Raw genomic sequence first — 20508 nt, forward strand, 5'->3', positions numbered from 1 at the left:
AAATATAAAGCCAAATACCTATGGCCAATATCTTATATGAATTGTTATTATTGTATGTCAACTAAAAGCCGATATTCGCTATGTACTGTGTATGTAAAACATAATTATGACATCGCTCAATAAGTTTTCGGTTTGGACTGAGTAAGGAAGACTTCTTTTTTCAAAATTAGACTTCATCCATGAATACAGTCTTCCTCAAGGTTGACACAATCAGCTAGACGCTTCTCTAACATTTCTGTGCTCTTCTTATAGAGCGATCTTCAAAATTTCCCATATACGCTGCAGTTTAGATAATGATCTCTTCATTTGATATCAATCATTTCTCTGGAAGAATCGTTTTGACCATTTCAAATTTTGCTATCGTCCTGTTATACGTTATATTTGTTTCATTGTCAGTTCGAAAATAACTTTCTCAAGGTGAAGCAATCAAGATGATTATGCCAAATACCTCTGAGAATTTCGAAACATTTTCATAAGGTTTCATCACAAGATAGAGTTAGTGTTGCAAGCACTTATCGTTCGCGTCTTGCTGTCTAACCTCCAATAAGATCATCGATGACGATGTCAAGGTGAGTTTCCTTTATGGACGAAGCGGCATTGATATTGCAACGATAGGTATCAGCGGATTTACAACCAAACGATCGGTATCAAATCTATGGGCTTAAACCGAATATTGACTTTTTTTTTTCTTAAATAATTGTGCAGTAAAACAGTCGTGTATCTCGCTATGATGCGCTTGGTGAAGTGATTTGCTTTGAAAACACATCAATTCTTTTCATTAAAATATTATGGTTAGTGTATTCATAATGCGCTTTAAGCTATTTTTGCTTATTGCATTTCTTTTATGTTTGTTTGAAACGTGAGGCAAAAAATTCCCGTGAAATTTAAATAGAAAAATATGTGCAAAAATAAATAAACAAATCAATAAAACATGTACCAAGTGTTGGTGTGCATGCGCGCGTTTTAAATTACCAAACGGTAAAAATTTAAATAAAATTTTCTTTCTTTTATAATTAAATTCTAGAAGTTTTATATCCGAAAAAGACCAAAAAAAATATAATAAATAAAAAATCTAAATAAATAAAAATAAGAAAATAGGAAAAAATATGAAAAGAAACTGAAAACTGTTTAAGAAAATATTTTAAAAACGAGAGACTATTTTTTACTTTACCCACACTCTCGTACACCCCCTGTTTGTTTAATAATGATGAAGAAGAAGGACACATAAGAAAATAAAAAAAAATCTATACATAGCAACAAAAACAACCACCTAAATAACAGTAAAGCACCATTACTACAATCATCATCACCGTCACCAACACCGCTGTCGCCATCTCTACCGATTGTTCTTGCACAGCGTCCCCAGCATCCTAACGTCGTCAACGCATCACTAGTATCAACAAGAGTTCAAAAAAAGGAAGAAAAACAGCGAGAAAGGAAAAAGGAGAAAAAGGAACAACAAATAATAATAATAATAATAATAATAAAAAAAAAGAAAAGAAAACATCACACTATCAAATACAACTCTATGGCTACTATTATTACTACTGTTTACGTTTACCGTTATCATAGTTAAGTTACTACAGCAATCGCGGCTTCTTTAAAAGTATATATGTATATCCGCATATAAGTATATATATATATATATATATATATATATATATATATGTATGTATATATATACATATGTATATATATATATATGTATATGTATTTTGTATGAAAAGAAGAAGTCAATGAGTGAAAAAGACAAAAAATTCAAAGAGAGTAAAGTTTCGCTTGAAGAGTTCAAATTTAATAGTGGAAAGTGTATCAGAGAGAGAGAGAGAGAGAGAGAGAGAGCTTAAAGTGGTGGTGAATTTTTGTATAAAATTTGCTAATCATCGTCAAAACTACACAACTATTAATTAATCATTATGGGTCGTCGTACATATTTCAATAAAGTTTTAGCCATCACCTATCCCAGCCGTATTGAAGGTTGGCTAGATGTTTGTGGTGAGTATCGAATTCTTTTTATTTTTGCTTTCGTTTATCTTTGCTATAAAAAAAAAAAACACATAAGAAATTTATATTCGGTCGTGACCGAATCTTTTATATCCCTTACAGTATATCGTCGTGACGTTCCCGATATTTAATTTAGAATTATTTGATATCCAATTGATTATACTGCTAAATAAAAATTAATTCTTCACTTTGTGGGATCCCCCATATTTATTTTACCATTAACGTAAGTTTAGACAAATAATCTATCTTCATGTGAGAAACGTACCGAGTCATCTTCAACATTCCGCCTTGCTTTTTTTATGGATTATAAGCAGGCGTGGCCGATTTCCTTCTTTTTTGTGCAGGTCCAGTTCAGGAATACCCATAGAAAACACATACAGGTCGTGGTATCTATTGTTATGGATAAGTAACGAGCATGCAATGAGATTCTGTTTATTTTTGAAAATAAAGGTGTTCTCGGTTTACGTAGTACTATAGGCGTATCCTATGACCGATTTGGACAATTTCCAATGTCAATGTAATGCACGCAAGAGCTTCCAATGTGTCTGCCAAATTTAAAGTTTATAACGTCAGGACCACACGAGTGAGTACCACAGACATTACACAAACACACAGACAGACAGATAGGCAGATAGACAAATAGATTTCTCTGGAGCTCCTTTCTGTGTGTTGCAGGCTTCTTGACAAAATGAATATGCCTCTCATCCTTTGGTTATGGGTGGACAAAAAAAAAAAAAAAAAACACAAATTTGATAACGTCTTGTTTAGTATTTGAGGTATATGAATACATTTATATACACGCACACACTTTATATATATGCACATTCTTACACCTGATATATTGTTGGTAGATAAATGTGAGAGGTCTTCCTTTTCTTGAATTCGGCATAATTTCGCTTCACGATTTTCCTTTGGACGGGTATGCGTGACTATTCGTTTCCGTTGTGTTATCACCTGTAGTTGTTATTTACTTAGATTTGTATATTAGGACCCAAACAGGTAACCAAGGTTAATTTAGTTCTTTTACTTATTTCCTTTATTTGTTAATATATCACTTAACGAAGGACTTTTCTGTTTTTTACTTTTGTTTATTTTTTTAAATGATGATTAGAAATGTATTTTACTGTTCAAATTTTAATGGATTTTGTCTGCACTTAGCAGAGATAGATTTTATTCAAATAATTTCAAGAATTTGACAAAGAAGCCTTTCAACTGATGATTCATTGCACCCTACACTCACTGTACTGCACAATACTTTACACAGTTCATTAAGTTTGTGTGAACTTAAAGGATTTAAGATAGACCCACGTTTCCTGTTACATCAATCTAAGCGTATCTGTTCGAGTCTATCTATCGTGTATTCTTGTGTTCAACCTATCAATGTAACAATTTTTACGATCTTTTGATGAAATTTGGGAAACAGGCGTGTTTTAGCCCAAGCGTAAACTCTACTCACTTGTTCGACTACTTCTCCTACTCTGTTTTATTATATGCCTGCAAATGATATCATGAAACTGTATATCGTACATACATCGTACACAACGCATTGTGCCGAGCTGTCGTTGTCTTCAGAACAATCCACCGCCCGTTCATAACTTGAACGTACTTAAACGCTATATATTCTCCTTCTCTTCCTTTTCATTGTACCTAGTTACGACCGTGTTCGTGTGTAGAGGACATCCTCTCGTTGGTTTACTTACCACTTTTAGCTTGAGAAAGATTCAAAAAAGGGTGAAAAAAAATTAAATTTCCATAATCTGTGATATTAAGACTCCTTTAGAATATACGTAGAAATATTTCTTGTGTGTCTATGACAGTTTAATGAGCGAAAATGCCAGAAATTCAAAATGTTCTCAATTTACTTTGTGCTGTGGGTGTGCCCTTCGAAAAATTTAGCCCAATTTCACTGGCAACCTGTGTACAAAAAGTTTTCATGCTTTTGTTAAACTTGAGAGCGATAGCTTCATATTTGAAGTTAGGAGGACGTTTACTGCAGACATGTTTAAATCGATTCAGAATTTGATGCCGATACACTTCATAAGGTCTATGAAGCCTGTTTCTGAATATTTCAATCCTCTTCCGGTGGTGGGTGATTATAAGACAACTCGCGTACGTTACTGATAGCGTCGTCAACGCATACAAAGAAGAATAAATTCAAACTCAAAGAAAAGTCTCATGTAATTTGGAAGTGAATTGCACATAAAACGTAAGGACATTGCCAGTGACATGGACAGGGTGAAGTGTAAAAAGCAAGCATTGACTTAACTTAATTATTTTTTCCCCCCAAACGAGACTGAAGCTACGAAGTTTAGTCATACTTGTCATAATATAATAACTGTCTAATGAATTGCTTACGACGACAATAGACGCGGAAGATCAAAGTAAGAGGCAGTTTCAGAGATCAATTCGTTAAAATAATATAAAAACTGGGCGCAATTCATTCAATTCGATTACCCATTTCTTATTCATTCATTTACTCTTTCTTTCCCTTTTTAAGGTGCTCGCTCTTCAGCATTAGCAAACCGCTAAATATTATCTTACATTGCTAGCGAAAAATCTCGTTTTGCTTTTATATTAGAAGCCAATAAAAAAAGAAAAAAAAAAAATACCATCAGCCCTAAATTAGGTCAAGCATGGCATATATCGTGCGTATGTATATATGTATATACATTTTTACATATGTGCATATATTTTTGCCTTTCTCTATAAAAGTGTGTCCGATACCATTCAAAGAATTTCTTTTATAAATTTTATTTTATAACAACTACGATTTTAACATAGACACTCATGCTTAGCGTGTATTATAAGCACTTGTACTTATTTACACGTTTTCATTCCATTCTGAAACTATTTGCATAACTAAACATTTAAAGTATATATATATATATATATCTTTATTATATATATATATATATATAAAACAACAATTAGTGCTTCAATAATAACAACAACTCCTATGCATGCCATCATCATTAACTAACTAACTAGCTAACCGACTGTCGGAGGTAATGGAAAGAACAGCCAAACAAATTAAAATCAAGTTAAATACCGTTTCGTTGTTGTTTTTATTTTTGTTTTTGTTTCACTACTAACATTGAAATCATTAAAGTATGACAACATGTGTCGATAAAATAGCTAAATTGTGTAAAGAATTAATTGGAGAATCAAAAAAAAAAGAAAAAAAAAAGAGTATAAAAATTAAAATCACTAAAAAGGAGAATAAGAAAGAATTCAGTAAGTGGTATAACAAACACACAGTCAAACAAAAACCAATCAACATTTAAGTAAAAAGTTTCTTTGGAAAACTAGAAATTTCAAAAAAAAGTTATAAATATTTATTATAAAAATTCTTTACACACATACATCGTCAAATAATTTATATAGTAATCTAAGAGACTAGCTACGAGTGTGCGTACGTACCCAGGCAAACACTTGTGCGTGCGCGGACTTATGCGGCGAAACTTAAAATTACCCAGATAGTGAGTCGATATATCACCGTTAATCTTGCAAAAACAAAATAAGTCTCGCGCACCCTCGACAATTATCGCCAGATACTGGACGTACTTGAGAAAAAGAAAAATCTACCAAACATACTAATTAATGTCTCTAGTTGCTTTACGCCGGTATACAGCAGCCGGAACGTTTCGCCACTCCGTGCCCGGATAGCATAGGAATCGGGCGAAATGTATATGTCACGCTCTCCGAATATGCTTAGTGCGTCGGACTGTCAGATCGAGATACATATGAGGATACGTATAACTCCCTTCCGTTACAGCACTTCCGCTGACTTTCTAAGACACCGAGGCATTTTGCGGTTTGCGGCTTTGAATAAACCGCAGTTACTACGAAACTCCTGTAATTTGCCAAACCCACAACTAAACGTATTATTAGATCTATATATATATATATATATATATAATAAAAAAATTCGTAGCAAAGTGAAAAATATATATATGCCATGTTTTTGTAGCTATCATAAATGCAAATCGGTCAAAATTTTGTCGTTTGGATTATACGAACGCGAAATATTTTGAGGTTTTTTTTTTTTTTCTTTTTAAGAGAAAGTCCGCTGTTCGTGTAGCCTGGCGGCGTTCAGAAAGACGAAAAGATATGGAAGGTGTGGCCCATATTTTTTGTCAAGTGAGCACACACGCACAACTTGCACACGCTGACTTGATAGTCGCAATCCTTACCGAATCGCCTAACCACGCAGAGGATGAATATCTCTCTGCGATGAAATTGTCTAAATTATCTCCGATATATAGTTTCTCTTACGGTATCCTTTTCTCTCTCTGTTTCGACGTAAACCCCGAAATGCAGCGAAATCATCCTTTTTTTATTTCATTTTCTCTTTCCACCTCTACGAACAATATTCTAAGATATATTATATTAGAAAAAGTTGTAGGTGTTACTTGATGTATGTAACTTTATATGTTTGACATATGTACAAGCTAAAAAAAAAAAAAAGGCACACCATAAACAACCAAAGGTGTTCGGGTGGGATCGTGATTAATTGCTCACTACTGATATTGCTTAATGGATTGATTGACTTCGATCGGTATTTGCGATGCATATAAATGTCGAACATAACCTCAATTGCTTCGAGATATTTAAAAACAAAGAAAAGCAAATCTCATAGGGTGCTTATCAAATTTGAGATTTTCGTAAATTGTTATGCATAAGATGAAAGATGATGTTATTAAGAAATTTCAAAAAATTTATATTTTCAGTTATTTACTATAATATATAAATGTACATAGAAGAAGAATTATTTTAAATATTGTACTAAATAATTTTTCTGCCTTAGATTTTAACATAACCTTCAAATGTTTCGTTTTGCATTTGGTGTGCATTTCTTGTCTTTAGATTTAAATGCAAAAAAAATGTGTGTGTTTATTTTTTTTTCTTTTCGTTTTGGGTAAAATACTATGTGTGGTGGTGACATTACAACAAATCAAATAATTTACGGCATTTATTTTATAACTTCACTTAGCTTAGGTTTATTTCTTTTTGTTTAATGGATTGCTAGACGCGACTTTTGTGGTAGATTGTATGCCACAAGTGGTGACCATTTTTAATATAATGCGAACTCGAATTGAAAACATTTGATACAACAAGTGTCTGAAAACCAACCAAATTTGGTTTGAAAAACCAAAAAAAAAAACCAAAAAACGAAAAAGTTTGATTTTGTTTTTTCTTGTTTTCGTTTTTATTGTAAATTTATTTCTATTTCCAGTTTTCAATGTTGTGGCTTTTAGTGGAGCAAAAAATTTTAATTAAAAGTAAAAAAAAAAGAAAAGACTGCAAAGATGCTTTTTATGGAGTTTTTTTCTTATTTTTTTGTTTTAAATTTTAATTTTATAAAATTATTTGAATTTTAATTTTGTTCTTTCATTCAAGTGGTATCACTGATACTGAATGTATTGCACATACATTGCTGTACTGAATATTATAGGGCTTTCATAAATTTATAGACTTTCTTTTGTGCTATGTCTTCACTCTCTCTCTCTCTCTCCCTCGCTCCCTCTCCCTCTCCCTCTCCCTCTCCCTACTCATATTTACCTTTTCTCGTAATAGTTGGGTCCGTCTCCGCCGCACCGCCGTGATCCATCCACTGAGCGGCCGTATAAAAGATTTGGTCCTAAGCGAATATAATTTTCCTTCTTATTACCATTGCGGTAGCTATTGACATTTTAAACTTAAGAAGAGGCATTTTAATGTTATGTTGGTTGAAAACAATCCACGAGATAACATCAGATGCATTCAAAAATTGAAAAGCAGCTCTATGGTAGAATATTCGACTTTTCGTAAAGCGAGGATAGAATGCTATCATACGATCATGCATATCTAAACCGCCCGTATATTTATTATATTCTTTTGCAGCATAAGGTCTTGCCATTTTCAAAGGCGATCAGTCTGCGGCTATGTGCTACGTTAACTACGCACGTTTACACGAAATATTAAATTTTCGTTACGATTACATTTATGTAAAAATACAACCATGTACGAAAACTGTAAACATATGTGCACGTTTGTAATTTTTTTTTTTGAAATGAAAAATAATTGCGATTGTTTTCTTAAATTTTCCACCCATTATTGCAATTACGTATACTTACGATATATATTTTTATTTTTATCAAATATTATCGCTCAAATAATTTAAGTAATTGAACCACACTGACTGTCGAAAATTGAATTTAATTCTTTCTTACATCGGAAATACCGTTATCAGGGCAGTTAAATCAAAAAATATTTACTTCTCTTGTTGAGGGAAATGTCATTTACAATTGAAAAAAAAAAACTAAAGGTCTTTATAAGTGAACAAGGGCTTGACGAAGTCAAAGTTAAACTTTGAATGAGTTTTCTATCCATTGCTAAAACTTTCGTGATAACTATTGAAAAGGAAATTGTTTAAAGATCGCGTAAAAGTGCAGGAGATGTTTACAAGATCGTCTATGAGTTTAATTAATTAAAATATTTAAAAAAGGAAAATAAATTAGGTTATGTTATGAATTTAAAAATTGAATTGAAAAAGTGAGGTTACATTTTAGTACATAGTTTATTAGATGTTGTTAATGATAAATTCTTTTTTATTTATTTATTTATTTATTTTTTTTGTATTATTTATCAACCTATCTACAAAATGGACTTTTCATCCATAGTGAGTGAGTGAGTATACGAGAGACTGATATATGCGCATACATGTAGACACATGATTATAATAAATAGTATAGAAACCTCTTAAAAGCTTATACAACGTGCTGATGGTAATTTAAGACATATTGAAATGAAAATAAACGAAAAAGATCTATCAGCATATTGGTAACCTGAGCAGGGAAACCCCTTGTGAACGCGTTTTTCTTAAATAAACTCATATATGTCTACGCTGTGAAAATTTTGCTTTATAAAAAATAGAAAATATAATAATTTCTGCACAGTAAGACTTCCGCTTATTTGCCGACCGACTGAGAGTGTTAAAGAGAGAAATAGAGATAACAATTGCAACAATTGCTAAAATTGCAATAACAGCAATAGCAACAACAATAATAATAATAATAATAATAACAGCACCGGCAAATCGGTTAACATTCACTTGCCCAAAGAACGTGAGTTTCAAATTACAAACATGTCGTGAAAAAGAAAAGCACTATTTAGCGGCGCAAAAATTTGCACGATGCACTCTTTTACACGAATTAAAGTAGACAACTTTTCATTCGTCACTTGTCTCTAACTATGTTAGATGTTTGTTATTATTATTATTATTATTATTATCGTTGTTATTGTTGTTGTTTTTATTATTGTTATTATTGTTGTTTTTGTTAATCTTCTACTTCCTCTACCGGTTCATATAAATAAAAAGAAAATTTATGAACTAGCAACCCGACTGACGTTCAAGCATCAAGTAAATGACAAACGCGAAACGGTTAAAAAACTGACTATTCGGTCGGTTTTAAAATGCGTTTGAAAAAGAAAAAGTGGCAAAGTTACGTTAAGTGTGAGTGATTGTGTGACAGTTAATCGTGTACTAAGCTTAAACCGACAACATGACTCTAAAAAATGTTCAATAGTCAACGGCATAAGAGACAAAAAACTGGAACGCAAAGAATGAAAAACAAACAAACAACAACAATGAAATTAAGAAAATAAAACTAAATAAATAAATAATTAAATAATCAAAAAAACAAAAAAAAAAAAAAATTAAATAAATAAATTAAAATTAAAGTAAAAACAAGTAAGAAAATTATATATATATTCACTTTTAGCCGAAATTTGGACACCCATCAATTTTCAAGTCAACAATTAAAAATCGGAAAATTCTTTTGCAAAATTCTTTGACAAACTAAACATATATACGTAACATTTTATTAGATCGTCATTTGCCAGAGTCCGTCAGTTACTGATAAGAGAGAGAGAGAGAGAGAGAGAGAGAGAGAGAGAGAGAGAGGAAGTGGCCAGACTTAGCACTCATTGTAGAGATAGAAAGTGGTCGAAGCCTAGTGAGTGCTTGCCTAATAGATAAGTGTTATGTCTTCACGGACTGAGCACTCATTGTAGCACGAGAAAGCCACAGGGAATGGTCGCAGCTTGGTAAACATATCGGCGGAGCACTTATTACAGCGACTTAGATTTGAACATGCGAGCACACTGTCCCTTGATAGTCGCAATTCGCAGTTTGTCGCTAAGTTTTGATAGAAATACATAGCAGCGGAGATAGCAAGTGCATTATTTCCTTGCTTTGTGGCCTTGAATCAAATCGGACATATCCATCGCATACGAATATAAATTTCCATTTTTCCAAGTATCGTCTGTTTCGTTTGTTTAGTTTCGTATTGACCGATATATCTCAAGTTTGGTGTTTTTTTTTTTTTTGTTTTTTTCATTTCGATGATTTTCGCAATGAATCGGATTGAATCATTTCGAAATTTGATGCTCTGACGTTCTGATGAACGTGTTACAAACGATTTGTGAAATTATTATATCCTCTTTCTTCGAGTGTTAGTGTAATAAAAAAAAAAAAAAAGAAGGTGTGCTTTCAAATAAATATAAAAACGCACCGACCGGCATATACTATAAATATATATACACTTGCACTTTACTATGATTTCATTTCAGTTTATAAGAGGCAGTCATCCGACTGTCTTACAAGTGCTATTTTACACATTTGTACACATTCCTATATACGAATATATGTCCGTATGCGTACACTAGTCGTCTTAAAACTGTTTATATGTGTGAATAATGATCGTCAACCTAGTTTCATCCAACCAGTTTATGTATGTATGTATGTATAGCTGAGAGTGTAAGGAAAAAAATATTTTACACTACTACTACTACTACTACTACTACTAAGTCTATTATTACAATGCAAGATAACCGGTATAGTAAAGTTTTCTTAAGATGTGTTTTTCTTTTCTTTCTTTTTTTTTTTTTTAAACATCTTTTTTCATAAATTTTTATTGTTTCTTAAACAACTCTAATCAATGATCAGTGAATGAATGAAAAAGTTACGCCTTTTATGGCAAAAAACTGTCATTAAATTATTGTCACTGAAAATTATTGCTGCTTATGAAATTGTAAAGGAAAACTATTTTCCGATTTAAGTTGAAAATCTCTTAATATCCAATCACACGTTCAGTTCACAACTGATCAATAAAAACGGGAAACGGCATTGTTATATTTTAAAGTCATTCTTTACTCGTTGTACTGACATAGAGCTGACGAAGGTCTACCAAGAACTATGCAAAGGAAAGTGAAAATGTGTGGAATGATTGTAACACGCTAAGGTGACCGCTCATAAGCAAACAAATCCTATTAAAATAGAAATATGATGCAGTCATGGAATTTTTGCAGATTTTTTTGATTCCTTTTCGATCGTGTAACTATGTTTACGGCGTAGGGTAATTTATTCCAAGTAATATTGAGACTCTATACGCTACTGATTATACCATTTGTGATGTAAGGTACAAGGCCTTATTAAGTTTGTGCAGACACATGCAACGCCCAGAAGCATTTGAGAAGAGATCCACCCCTTATTATATCGATCGATTCAGAAGCACTTTCTGGATAAACTGCATAAACTACGCTATTGTTAGCTATTGCAGCGGCATGGACAAGAGGTGACAACAACTCTACTACAAGAATAACTTGAAGCGTATTTTCAAAACCTCTCATAAAAATTGCCAACTTCGTTTATATGCCTTATCCATATTTTGTAGCAAAAATTTTCCGAACAGGGTCCTTGCCTGTGTCGTCGCTTACTCTTTGATGGTTAGCTTACTCCTTCGTAGTCGTTTTATTAACCACCGAATGAAATGGATTGTCACCGATTAATGTCTTTTTGCACTTCTCAACTCTCGTACCTTAACTTGTCCTCTGCCATTAAATTCGAAACTAACTTAAGAATCTTACTACGTTCTCTGTCAGGTCTCTTACTTTGCGATGATGCATATGTGTACCGTTTTCAGTACACAAACAAACAAAATGCACTTGTCCCAATACAAATATTTTTTAGTTAAGATACTAGTATCTAGTGGCGAAATATAAAAAGGCATATGTATACATATATTCAAAGTTATAAAATTTGTAAATTTGAAGTGACAATGTTACCTATGCTGAAGAAAAGGGCAAAGATGTATTAAGTACGATTTGAATTTAATTAGCAAAGATTTCCTAACTACCTTAATATAGCTCTGTACATGCTCTAACATGTCTCGGTTAATCCTAATCAAATCGTGTGCTTTTATAACGAATCAGGCCACAATGTGCTTCCCAGAGTCATAGTTAACAAAGAATCGTGTATCGCACAGGAAAGAGCCAATCGACTTAAAAGGTGGGACAGAAATGCGCTGAGCGACTATGCTTACCATCTCAGAACAACGTACAAACGACGTATTTTACATTTGATAATATTTTATCGAACTATGGACCTGAACTAAAATTTATTATATAAAAAACTGTTAGTTAACAGCTTGGTATGACAAACTAACTGAATTTCATGCACTAGTGCTGCCAAAATATTCTGCAAATTCATTCTGCTCCTTAACGTAAATGTTCTTGAAACATGCTTTCTAGTAATATGGATTCCCCTTCCTTACCACATTATTTAAAAAAGTTTCTCTAAATGTTCTTAACATTTTTTTTTTTCATTTGATTAGTTATATGGTAATCGAACTTCTTTGTTAAAAATAAAATGAATATTTGTAAAAACATTTGTCTGTACGCACACACGTGTACAAAGCGTGTATGATCGAAATGTTGTCAAAGCGTGGCGTGTGGCCCAAATATGAAAATATAACACACCTAATATTTGATGATAGAAAATTATATTTTGTATAAAAAACAGTTCATTTCGCTTAGTATCGTCTTAAGAATTCATTTCAGTTGTTCGCGTTAAACATCTCCGTTAACATCTAACATGTTGATCCTGTTAGTGTCTCATCTATAGTTAGTAAGTTAAGTAGTCAAAGTTTTTAATTGTTTTGATTTTCAAACTATTTAAGCCGTTTTGTTTCAAAGTGATGTAAGTGCATTTTCCACAAAAAGTAAGCTAATAAGAACAATGAATGATATCTACTATAAATTTTTTCTAACTATAAACACTTTGTCCAGAAAAAAATCCTTCAAAATTTTCATAATAAGTTCAATACAAGTTTGCATAGTCAATGCAATTACTTTGAAAGCGGCGCAGATTCACTTTCCGCAACAGACTGACTATACTACGTAATTTGAAATTATTTTACGAAAAACTATTAAATCATCAATGCCACGTTTATCAAAATTCAAAAAATGCAACGATATGATAGCTTCCTATAAGAAAAAATAACCCACGAGCGACCCATGAACTACAATAGAATAATGGTTTAGAGGCAAACAAACTACCATCCAGTGTGCAGTGCTGTCGAATTTTGATAAAAAGATGTAGAAAAATTCTGCTATTGTTTCTTTTTGCCTTAGTCAGGAATCAAAGATGTATATCGCATTAAAGATGCGGAGGGGTGATTAGTTAGTGGCACTTGAACAGAGTAAGTTTGTAAGGACAGTGCCAAGCAAACAACTTATAGCAGCGCGGTGGGTGATCTTATAATTTATGGACTGCGACGAAAGTCTTGAAGAAATTTCAACTATCGGTACAGAATTCCATGCGGACGATGACAATTTTCAAAAACTTTCTGGCACTTGAACTACGAATGGAATTTGATGCGCATATGAATATAAAGTTGTTATTAAAGTAATTTAAATGGCGTTACATGTGAGAAATATCGATGAAAATTAATTACATCACTCAATAACTCTCCGATCCGACAGACACTGTTGCGACACTGTTGACAGAGCCATACGGTTTCTGGATAGTATCAAGCTTCAAACGATAGAGTACTGTATGTATGCGAAGATTGTTTGATTCCCATGTCATTAATGTGATTAGAGTAAAAAGCAATATTACAAATTTAGGTGACGAATGGCATTTGCGAGCAGGTTACAAAAAAAAAAAAAAAAAAAAACAAAAGAAAATGCTGAGAAATAAAACAGAAAGAGAAGAAAAACAAAACTACCGGCTTAACGCAATCAAGGTTAATGGCGCGGTGTTAAATAAAAGAAGAAGAGATATGCGAATAACACATATCTGAGACTACTTAAGGGCAATAAAGGCTTTAAGAAAAAAATAATTGAATCGCTTGAAGATATGCAAACTAAATAAAGGCAAATGGAAAACTTAAATGTCTGTCTGAGTTGACGGCACGCTTAAGATATTAACCTAAATTAAAAGCTATTCAAAGTAAGACAACATCTTTAAGTGATGTTTAGCGTGTGATACAATACAACAAACAATACAAAATGCAAGACAAATACAAATCGACTTAATGACCTAAACCGCAAATTAAATGCATTCAATTATTTATGATTTGCTGAAAACCACAAGTTATACATCGAACAAGAAGACGAAGAGAAAACTAGGCTTATTATTCCCCCGACAGTTAAGAAGGTTTTTTCTTCTCATGCATACTTAGGTATATAGGTATACACACATATATATATATATATATATATATATGTATATGTATGTATGCATAGTTAATTTTCTAGCCCTTTAGGCTCTTTGCTGTTTGTAAAATTTATGACAAATGTCAAATGTCAAGAAAAATGTCGTATTTGCGTTAGGGAAAAGCAATGTAAAGCAAACAGTGACAGCCCTGGGTATGACAACATATTGTTTTGGTTCTTCTTATTGTACGATAACAACGTATAAAGTAACCTTGATGTTATATTGAAAAAAAAAAAAAAAAAAAAAAAAAAATATAATATATATATATATATATATATATATATATATAAAAATGTAAAAAAAAAGATGTTGCTCTAGAAATTTATAAAAATGTTTCTATACGCGGCGCTCAACAACGTCAGACATATAAACCTTGTTAGTCACTTTGTAATACTTAAAGGTGGATTGCTTCCAAAGGAGGTACGAAGTTCCTTTGTTTACTTTGAAACTATATATGTAAAATATATCTCAGCTAATTATTAAATCTTGAGCGTATCCTCAACCCGTTATAAATAAGAAAACTTTATTATGAAAAGACTAGGATAACAAGCAAGATTTATTATTAAGGGTATAAATTATTTCGAACTGAGATTGTTTTTTTTTTTTTTTTATAAGCGTCCATTCAGGAGATGTATCCTCGGGCGCAGTGGTGACCAGGAAGAGTTGTACAAAGAAAGGGGTGGCGAACGGGAGTAGTGTTTGTTAAGCGTGGCAGATTAAAGCCTTTTCGCTAACGATTACTACTCCCAATAATTGATTCAACTGTCACAAAAAATGGGCGTAATGTACCAAAAGTCATGATATCGTAAGTTTTTAATATGAACGAATTCGGCTCCATATAGCAAAACTCGCTCAGCAAATCTAATCCTCTCCGCTGGTATCAGCTGACATTACTTCTTTCAATTAACACTGGTTTCAATAGATTGTTTGTTGTTTGGTCGTACAGTGCCTCGATTCCTATGACGATGCTTAAATATGGGTTTTTTTAGGGATAGCCTTGCAAGACGAGACTTTTTTCGAGATGTTCTGCGTTATGTTGCCCGAAAGCTGGGGACGCGTCGTAGTTACCGGCAGACACTGTTAACTTATTCATAGGCACAATAAAAGTTAACATAACTTTCGATCAATAATTCCCGAGATTAACGCTTAAATTTCGACGTTTCATTAGATCACTTTCCGAAAGTGTCAACTCAAATTTCATGTCGTTTCGATCATTTCTTAACAAGTTACGATCGTTTTAACAGATTTAACTTTGTTGTCCGCCTGAAAGGGGAAAATTTTGATCGAAAGTGAAGATAGTTGAAGGTAACCTATTCATTATTTCGAATGAAAGTTTGGATACGATACAACGCAGAATATGTAAAATATCATAAGTTGATGGCTACTACAACAAAATTACATGAATTGAATCTCGAATCGATGCTCTAGCGATTGTATTCTTCCGATCTGGAGAGTAGCGACTTTTTTCTTTGTTCGTGAAGCCCAAAAAGATGCTCCAGGGGAAAAACTGAACCGTATTTTAATGTGAGAGAAGCGTTGGATTGATTCTATCACTTTTGAAGGAAAGATGTAAAGTTGAATGTTTTAAATTCTTACTTGGTCCGAACAAATAATGTCTCTCATCTTATTCCTTTAGAATTTATAAAGCGTTGAGATTAAAATTTAATGTTAAGTAATAAGTAGAAAAGTTAATAGAAAATGATCAGTCAATCAACAACAGTTGTTCTACGCGTTCCTTTGCATGGCTTAGTAGGATCGTTTCAAAATTAACAATTCCGTAGCGTTTTCGATTTTACTTTTTGCTCTTTTCTTTTTCTTTTGTGTTGACCTGGAAAGCAGGCCTGGCAGGTAGATGAAGAGGAACGGAAGTAGTAAGGACTTGTGTAGATTTCACTGGACATTGTTTTTTTCTCTTTTTTTACCCTACATGACTTATAAAGTGAAGATGCCTTCAGCAGCTGGTGATTTATATAAAAATTTGCCACAATTCCCAGGAAATCTAAAAGGTAAAGGTATGAACTAAAATATCATAATTGAGTCTGGTGTTGGTGCTTAGTTTTGAAATATTTATAGACAGAGAATTTTGAGATGGCAAGGAGAGTTGAGTTCGAAGCGAAAAGTCCATCCAGTAAAAAACTTTAGCTTGTGTAAATAATTTCTTGTAAATAATTTCTAAAATTTTCATAATGCGGCGGCAAAAACTTAATTCTGGGCAACATTACGGTAGCGGAAACTTTGAACGAGGAAATGGGAAATGGGAAACTCTGACAGTTACGTTGAAACAAAGTGATTTTTAATTTCAGCTAAGTCGAAGTTACATATACGCATTTTTGGAAATTTTCAAGTCAAAAAGCGCTCAATGTGAAGTAAGTCATATAAATACTTTTTGCCGCACAAGGAAATTTTGATATCCAGCATTTATATTTGCAAGAGGTTTAGTTAAATATGGGCGTGCCATTCAGCTGAGTGTGCTTTTAGTTCAGTTCGCCAAAATATTTATACGTTATTTAGACTCCAAATTATAGTTTTTTTTTTTTTTTTTTGCCCACGCTGAACGTGTCTCTCCGTCCATATTCAAATTCGATCCGTGGCGTTTACTGTATGTAGTGCGAATTAAAATCTTATTCTTACCAATAATACATATTCGTTCGATGGGTCTGTGATCTGTTTTTTCTTGTGTTGCAAACGGAAAGGTAGATCTAAAATTCGAGTATTTTGTAAACGAAAAATATTACATTCGGAAATATAGAGTGGCAAGAGATCGCATAAAAAGGACGACTCACAACAACAATGGACGGCCCAACGATTGGAAAATGCCACTATTCGCTTGTAATTTCAACGTAAAAGAAACATTATTTTTTAAAAAGCTCACTTATACCGCACAACGATGAAAGGTACTAAAGAGCTACAAAAAGTTGTATCTCTGTTTGTACATTAATTTGAAGGCAACTATAGTTGTCCTAATTCATTCTTACCGCGAAAGTTATTTGTTTTTTTAATGTTTAGAAAAATGTTTTAAAAAAACTACATACTGCACATACAAAGACACGTTTAAAAGCTTTCCGATGGACTTGAAAAGAATTTAATGCTTGATGCTTATTACAATATTTTTTCACTTAGCTATCATACGATGACACCTGTCATGTAATAAAAATCTCTAAAAACAAAAAAAAAAAGAAAAAAAAGAAAAGGTATTTAAAAAGTCTATGTTTGTCTGTTTTTAAGATAAAACGTAAAGATAATAATAAAACAAAAAGCAAAAAAGAAGAAGACGAAGACGAAGACGAAAGAGAAATACATAAATAACAATTTTTTTTTTCTTTTTCACTATTAATGCTTAAAGTTTTGTTTTGCTTGTTAAATACAAATAATTAAAAAAAAAAAACACATCAAATCAAACCAAAAAAGAAGAAGAAGAAAAAAAAAACACGTTAAATATTTATAATAGATTGAGAGGAAGAGTAAACACAAATATGTTTTCTTTCAAGGAGACTCTGAGTAATTCCGCACACGACTGATAAGATCGAAACGTTGGTTCTGTTCGTCGGTCGTTATTTGGCTTTCGGTTTATGGATATGCCGCGGGCGTCGCGTTACGTTCATTATCAAATCCGTTTTTTATATCTTTCTTGATAAGATTTATTTCTTTTTTACCCATTTTTTGACAAAAGAAAGTTTTATAATATTTATAATTATCGTAGTACCGCCAAAGTGCAACGTATTAATTTTTTCATATCGTTTGCAAAAATTTCGCTGTATTTGCTTTAGAAAATATGCGTACCCTTGGTCATCGTTCGATTACGTGATAAGAACATCTTTCTATGTCTATGCTTTCTTTGTTGCAATTTCGCAATAATTGAAAATCTCATCGAAAAGGTTGACAGTCAGATAAAAATTGTTGACAAACCATATAGAACTCTATCTATTCAAAGCTCCAAAAAAGTTATGTTGCGTACGCCATAATGTCATAATTTATACAATCGTATATAGTAAAGGCTGCTTATTCGCGGCGGATACGTTTCATAAAAATGCCGCGAATTCCGGAAACCGCGAATACGGAATAGTAATTTATATGGGATTAGAGAGGATACGTTCGTAGGTGACAAAATAAAGAAAAATCAAATATATATAAAAAAATCAATTTAATTGAATGCGAATTTTTCCCTCTTTAGGCAATTTGTTATTTGGGGAAACTGCTTAGCTGAAACGAACTTGTGATTTGGGATTTTCGTAGCAATACTTTATTCATCGAGTAATAAGATTCCTTTCATTCTGTTTGCTCACATTCTCAAAAATCACGAATAAAGAAATTTATAGCCACGCATATGCGAATTAGTTGCATTTTTTTTCATCCGCGAATAGTGAAACCGCGCATAAGGGAAGCGTGAAAAAGGAGCTTTCATTGTATAGCTTGAAGACTGTACGTTCAAGAGAAGAAGTCGCAATTTTATTCTATATTCCACAGTACTAATCAGAATCTTTCTGAGCAAACCTGACCCAACTAATATGTATGTACTCCCAATTTTATTCCTTCTTCCGGTACCTGTACACTCTGAAAAATCGGAGCAAAGGAATCGTGTCATGTAATATGCATATCGTTTAACCACAACAGACGGCGTATGTCTTTACAAAAAAAAAAAAAAAAAAAACATCTCAACATCGTGACACATCTTTTTAAGCACATTAGTGCGAGCCACAATACTAGTTATAGGAAGCACCTAATGTTGCCGCGTTCCAGTTGCATAATTTTAAATGAGATTGTTGCGAATATGTTAACAAGGACACCGTTGTCGAAGTCAAAAATCATGGTCTTAAAAAATCGTTTTTTAAACTTAAAGAACCCAGTTTACTATGTTAGCGTGGTCCGTAAATCAATTGTTTGCAATATTTTTTTCGAATTTTAAATTCAGAATATGCTCAGTGGCTCGTCCGGCCATCTGAAGCTTGGCTTAGCTATGTGAAATTCAAAATATTATATATTTGATTTCAAGGGATAATTCCTTTGTGTTCACGCTACACTAATTGCGGTACAAGGGGATATTAATTTTGCACAGATGCACAGGTATGCAATATCCAAGAATTACTTGAGATCGACCCATTTATTATATAAACGATTCAGAGCCACTTTCTCAATCGATTTAAGCGTGTCCGTCTTTCGTACGTCTGTCCATCTTGTTCGTTAGAAGCCGCAATTTTTAAGATATTTCGATGAAATTTGGTACACGGACATATTTTGGCCCAAAGTCGAACACTATTGAAAACCATTCAAATCGGGTCCCTTTTTTGACTACTTGCAATATAAATCCAGAATAACTGTATTAAGCGAAGTGTCGCAGGGTGTTTAACGGTGAACTGTGTTCCACTATTATATATTTACTTGTTTAATACTCAAATTATGGCTTTATACATATACATATAATTACATATTCCTGATTATTATAATACATATTTGTCGGGTTCAATTGCATTAATTTCAGAGGAAAATGTCTTCGAATCCAGGCTACATACACTAGATGTTTCGCAAGATTGTCTTACTTTCTACAATTGGAAATATTAAAGTAAACATAATTGATAGTTATATGGAAGTTGTACTTAATTTATTGTGGGCCCATCTTGTCCGCTAAAGGCATTTCTGCTCAAATCAATTTTTGTATTTATAATACTAACGTATAGCATGCACATATGGTGACAAAGCTGATAGATTTAAAAACCATGTTTCGCAAGAACACATAACGTATTTTCCATATAATAAGCTAACTATACTATATAATTGAATAAACACAAATATAAAAGCACTATAATGGGCTAAGGCCATTGATTAAATATCTTACATCACCTAACATGTGTTCATTTAAAAACTTTTCAAAATGAGATGTTCTATAGATATATAGTAGTTGAGAATGTGAATCCATCCGAGCTATTTACGGTAGCGTTTACCCTTGGGTTCAAACATGTCAGTGTATC

The 20508-nt window shown here is 32.6% G+C and overlaps 1 protein-coding gene across 3 annotated transcripts in view; it reads left to right on the forward strand.

Moving 5' to 3' along the window:
- The first annotated feature begins 1706 nt into the window (after nucleotides 1-1706).
- The window catches only part of LOC119638602 (ras GTPase-activating protein raskol), a 210676-nt gene continuing 191874 nt past the window's right edge, over nucleotides 1707-20508 (forward strand). For all 3 annotated transcript variants that reach the window (XM_038035488.1, XM_038035506.1, XM_038035498.1), the window contains exon 1: nucleotides 1707-1995. In XM_038035488.1, the coding sequence (XP_037891416.1) occupies nucleotides 1917-1995 (79 nt within the window). In that variant the 5' untranslated portion in view covers nucleotides 1707-1916. The remainder of the gene's footprint in view (nucleotides 1996-20508) is intronic.

This window comes from Glossina fuscipes, unplaced genomic scaffold (assembly GCF_014805625.2).
Source record: "Glossina fuscipes isolate IAEA_lab_2018 unplaced genomic scaffold, Yale_Gfus_2 0, whole genome shotgun sequence".
Classification (NCBI taxonomy): domain Eukaryota; kingdom Metazoa; phylum Arthropoda; class Insecta; order Diptera; family Glossinidae; genus Glossina; species Glossina fuscipes.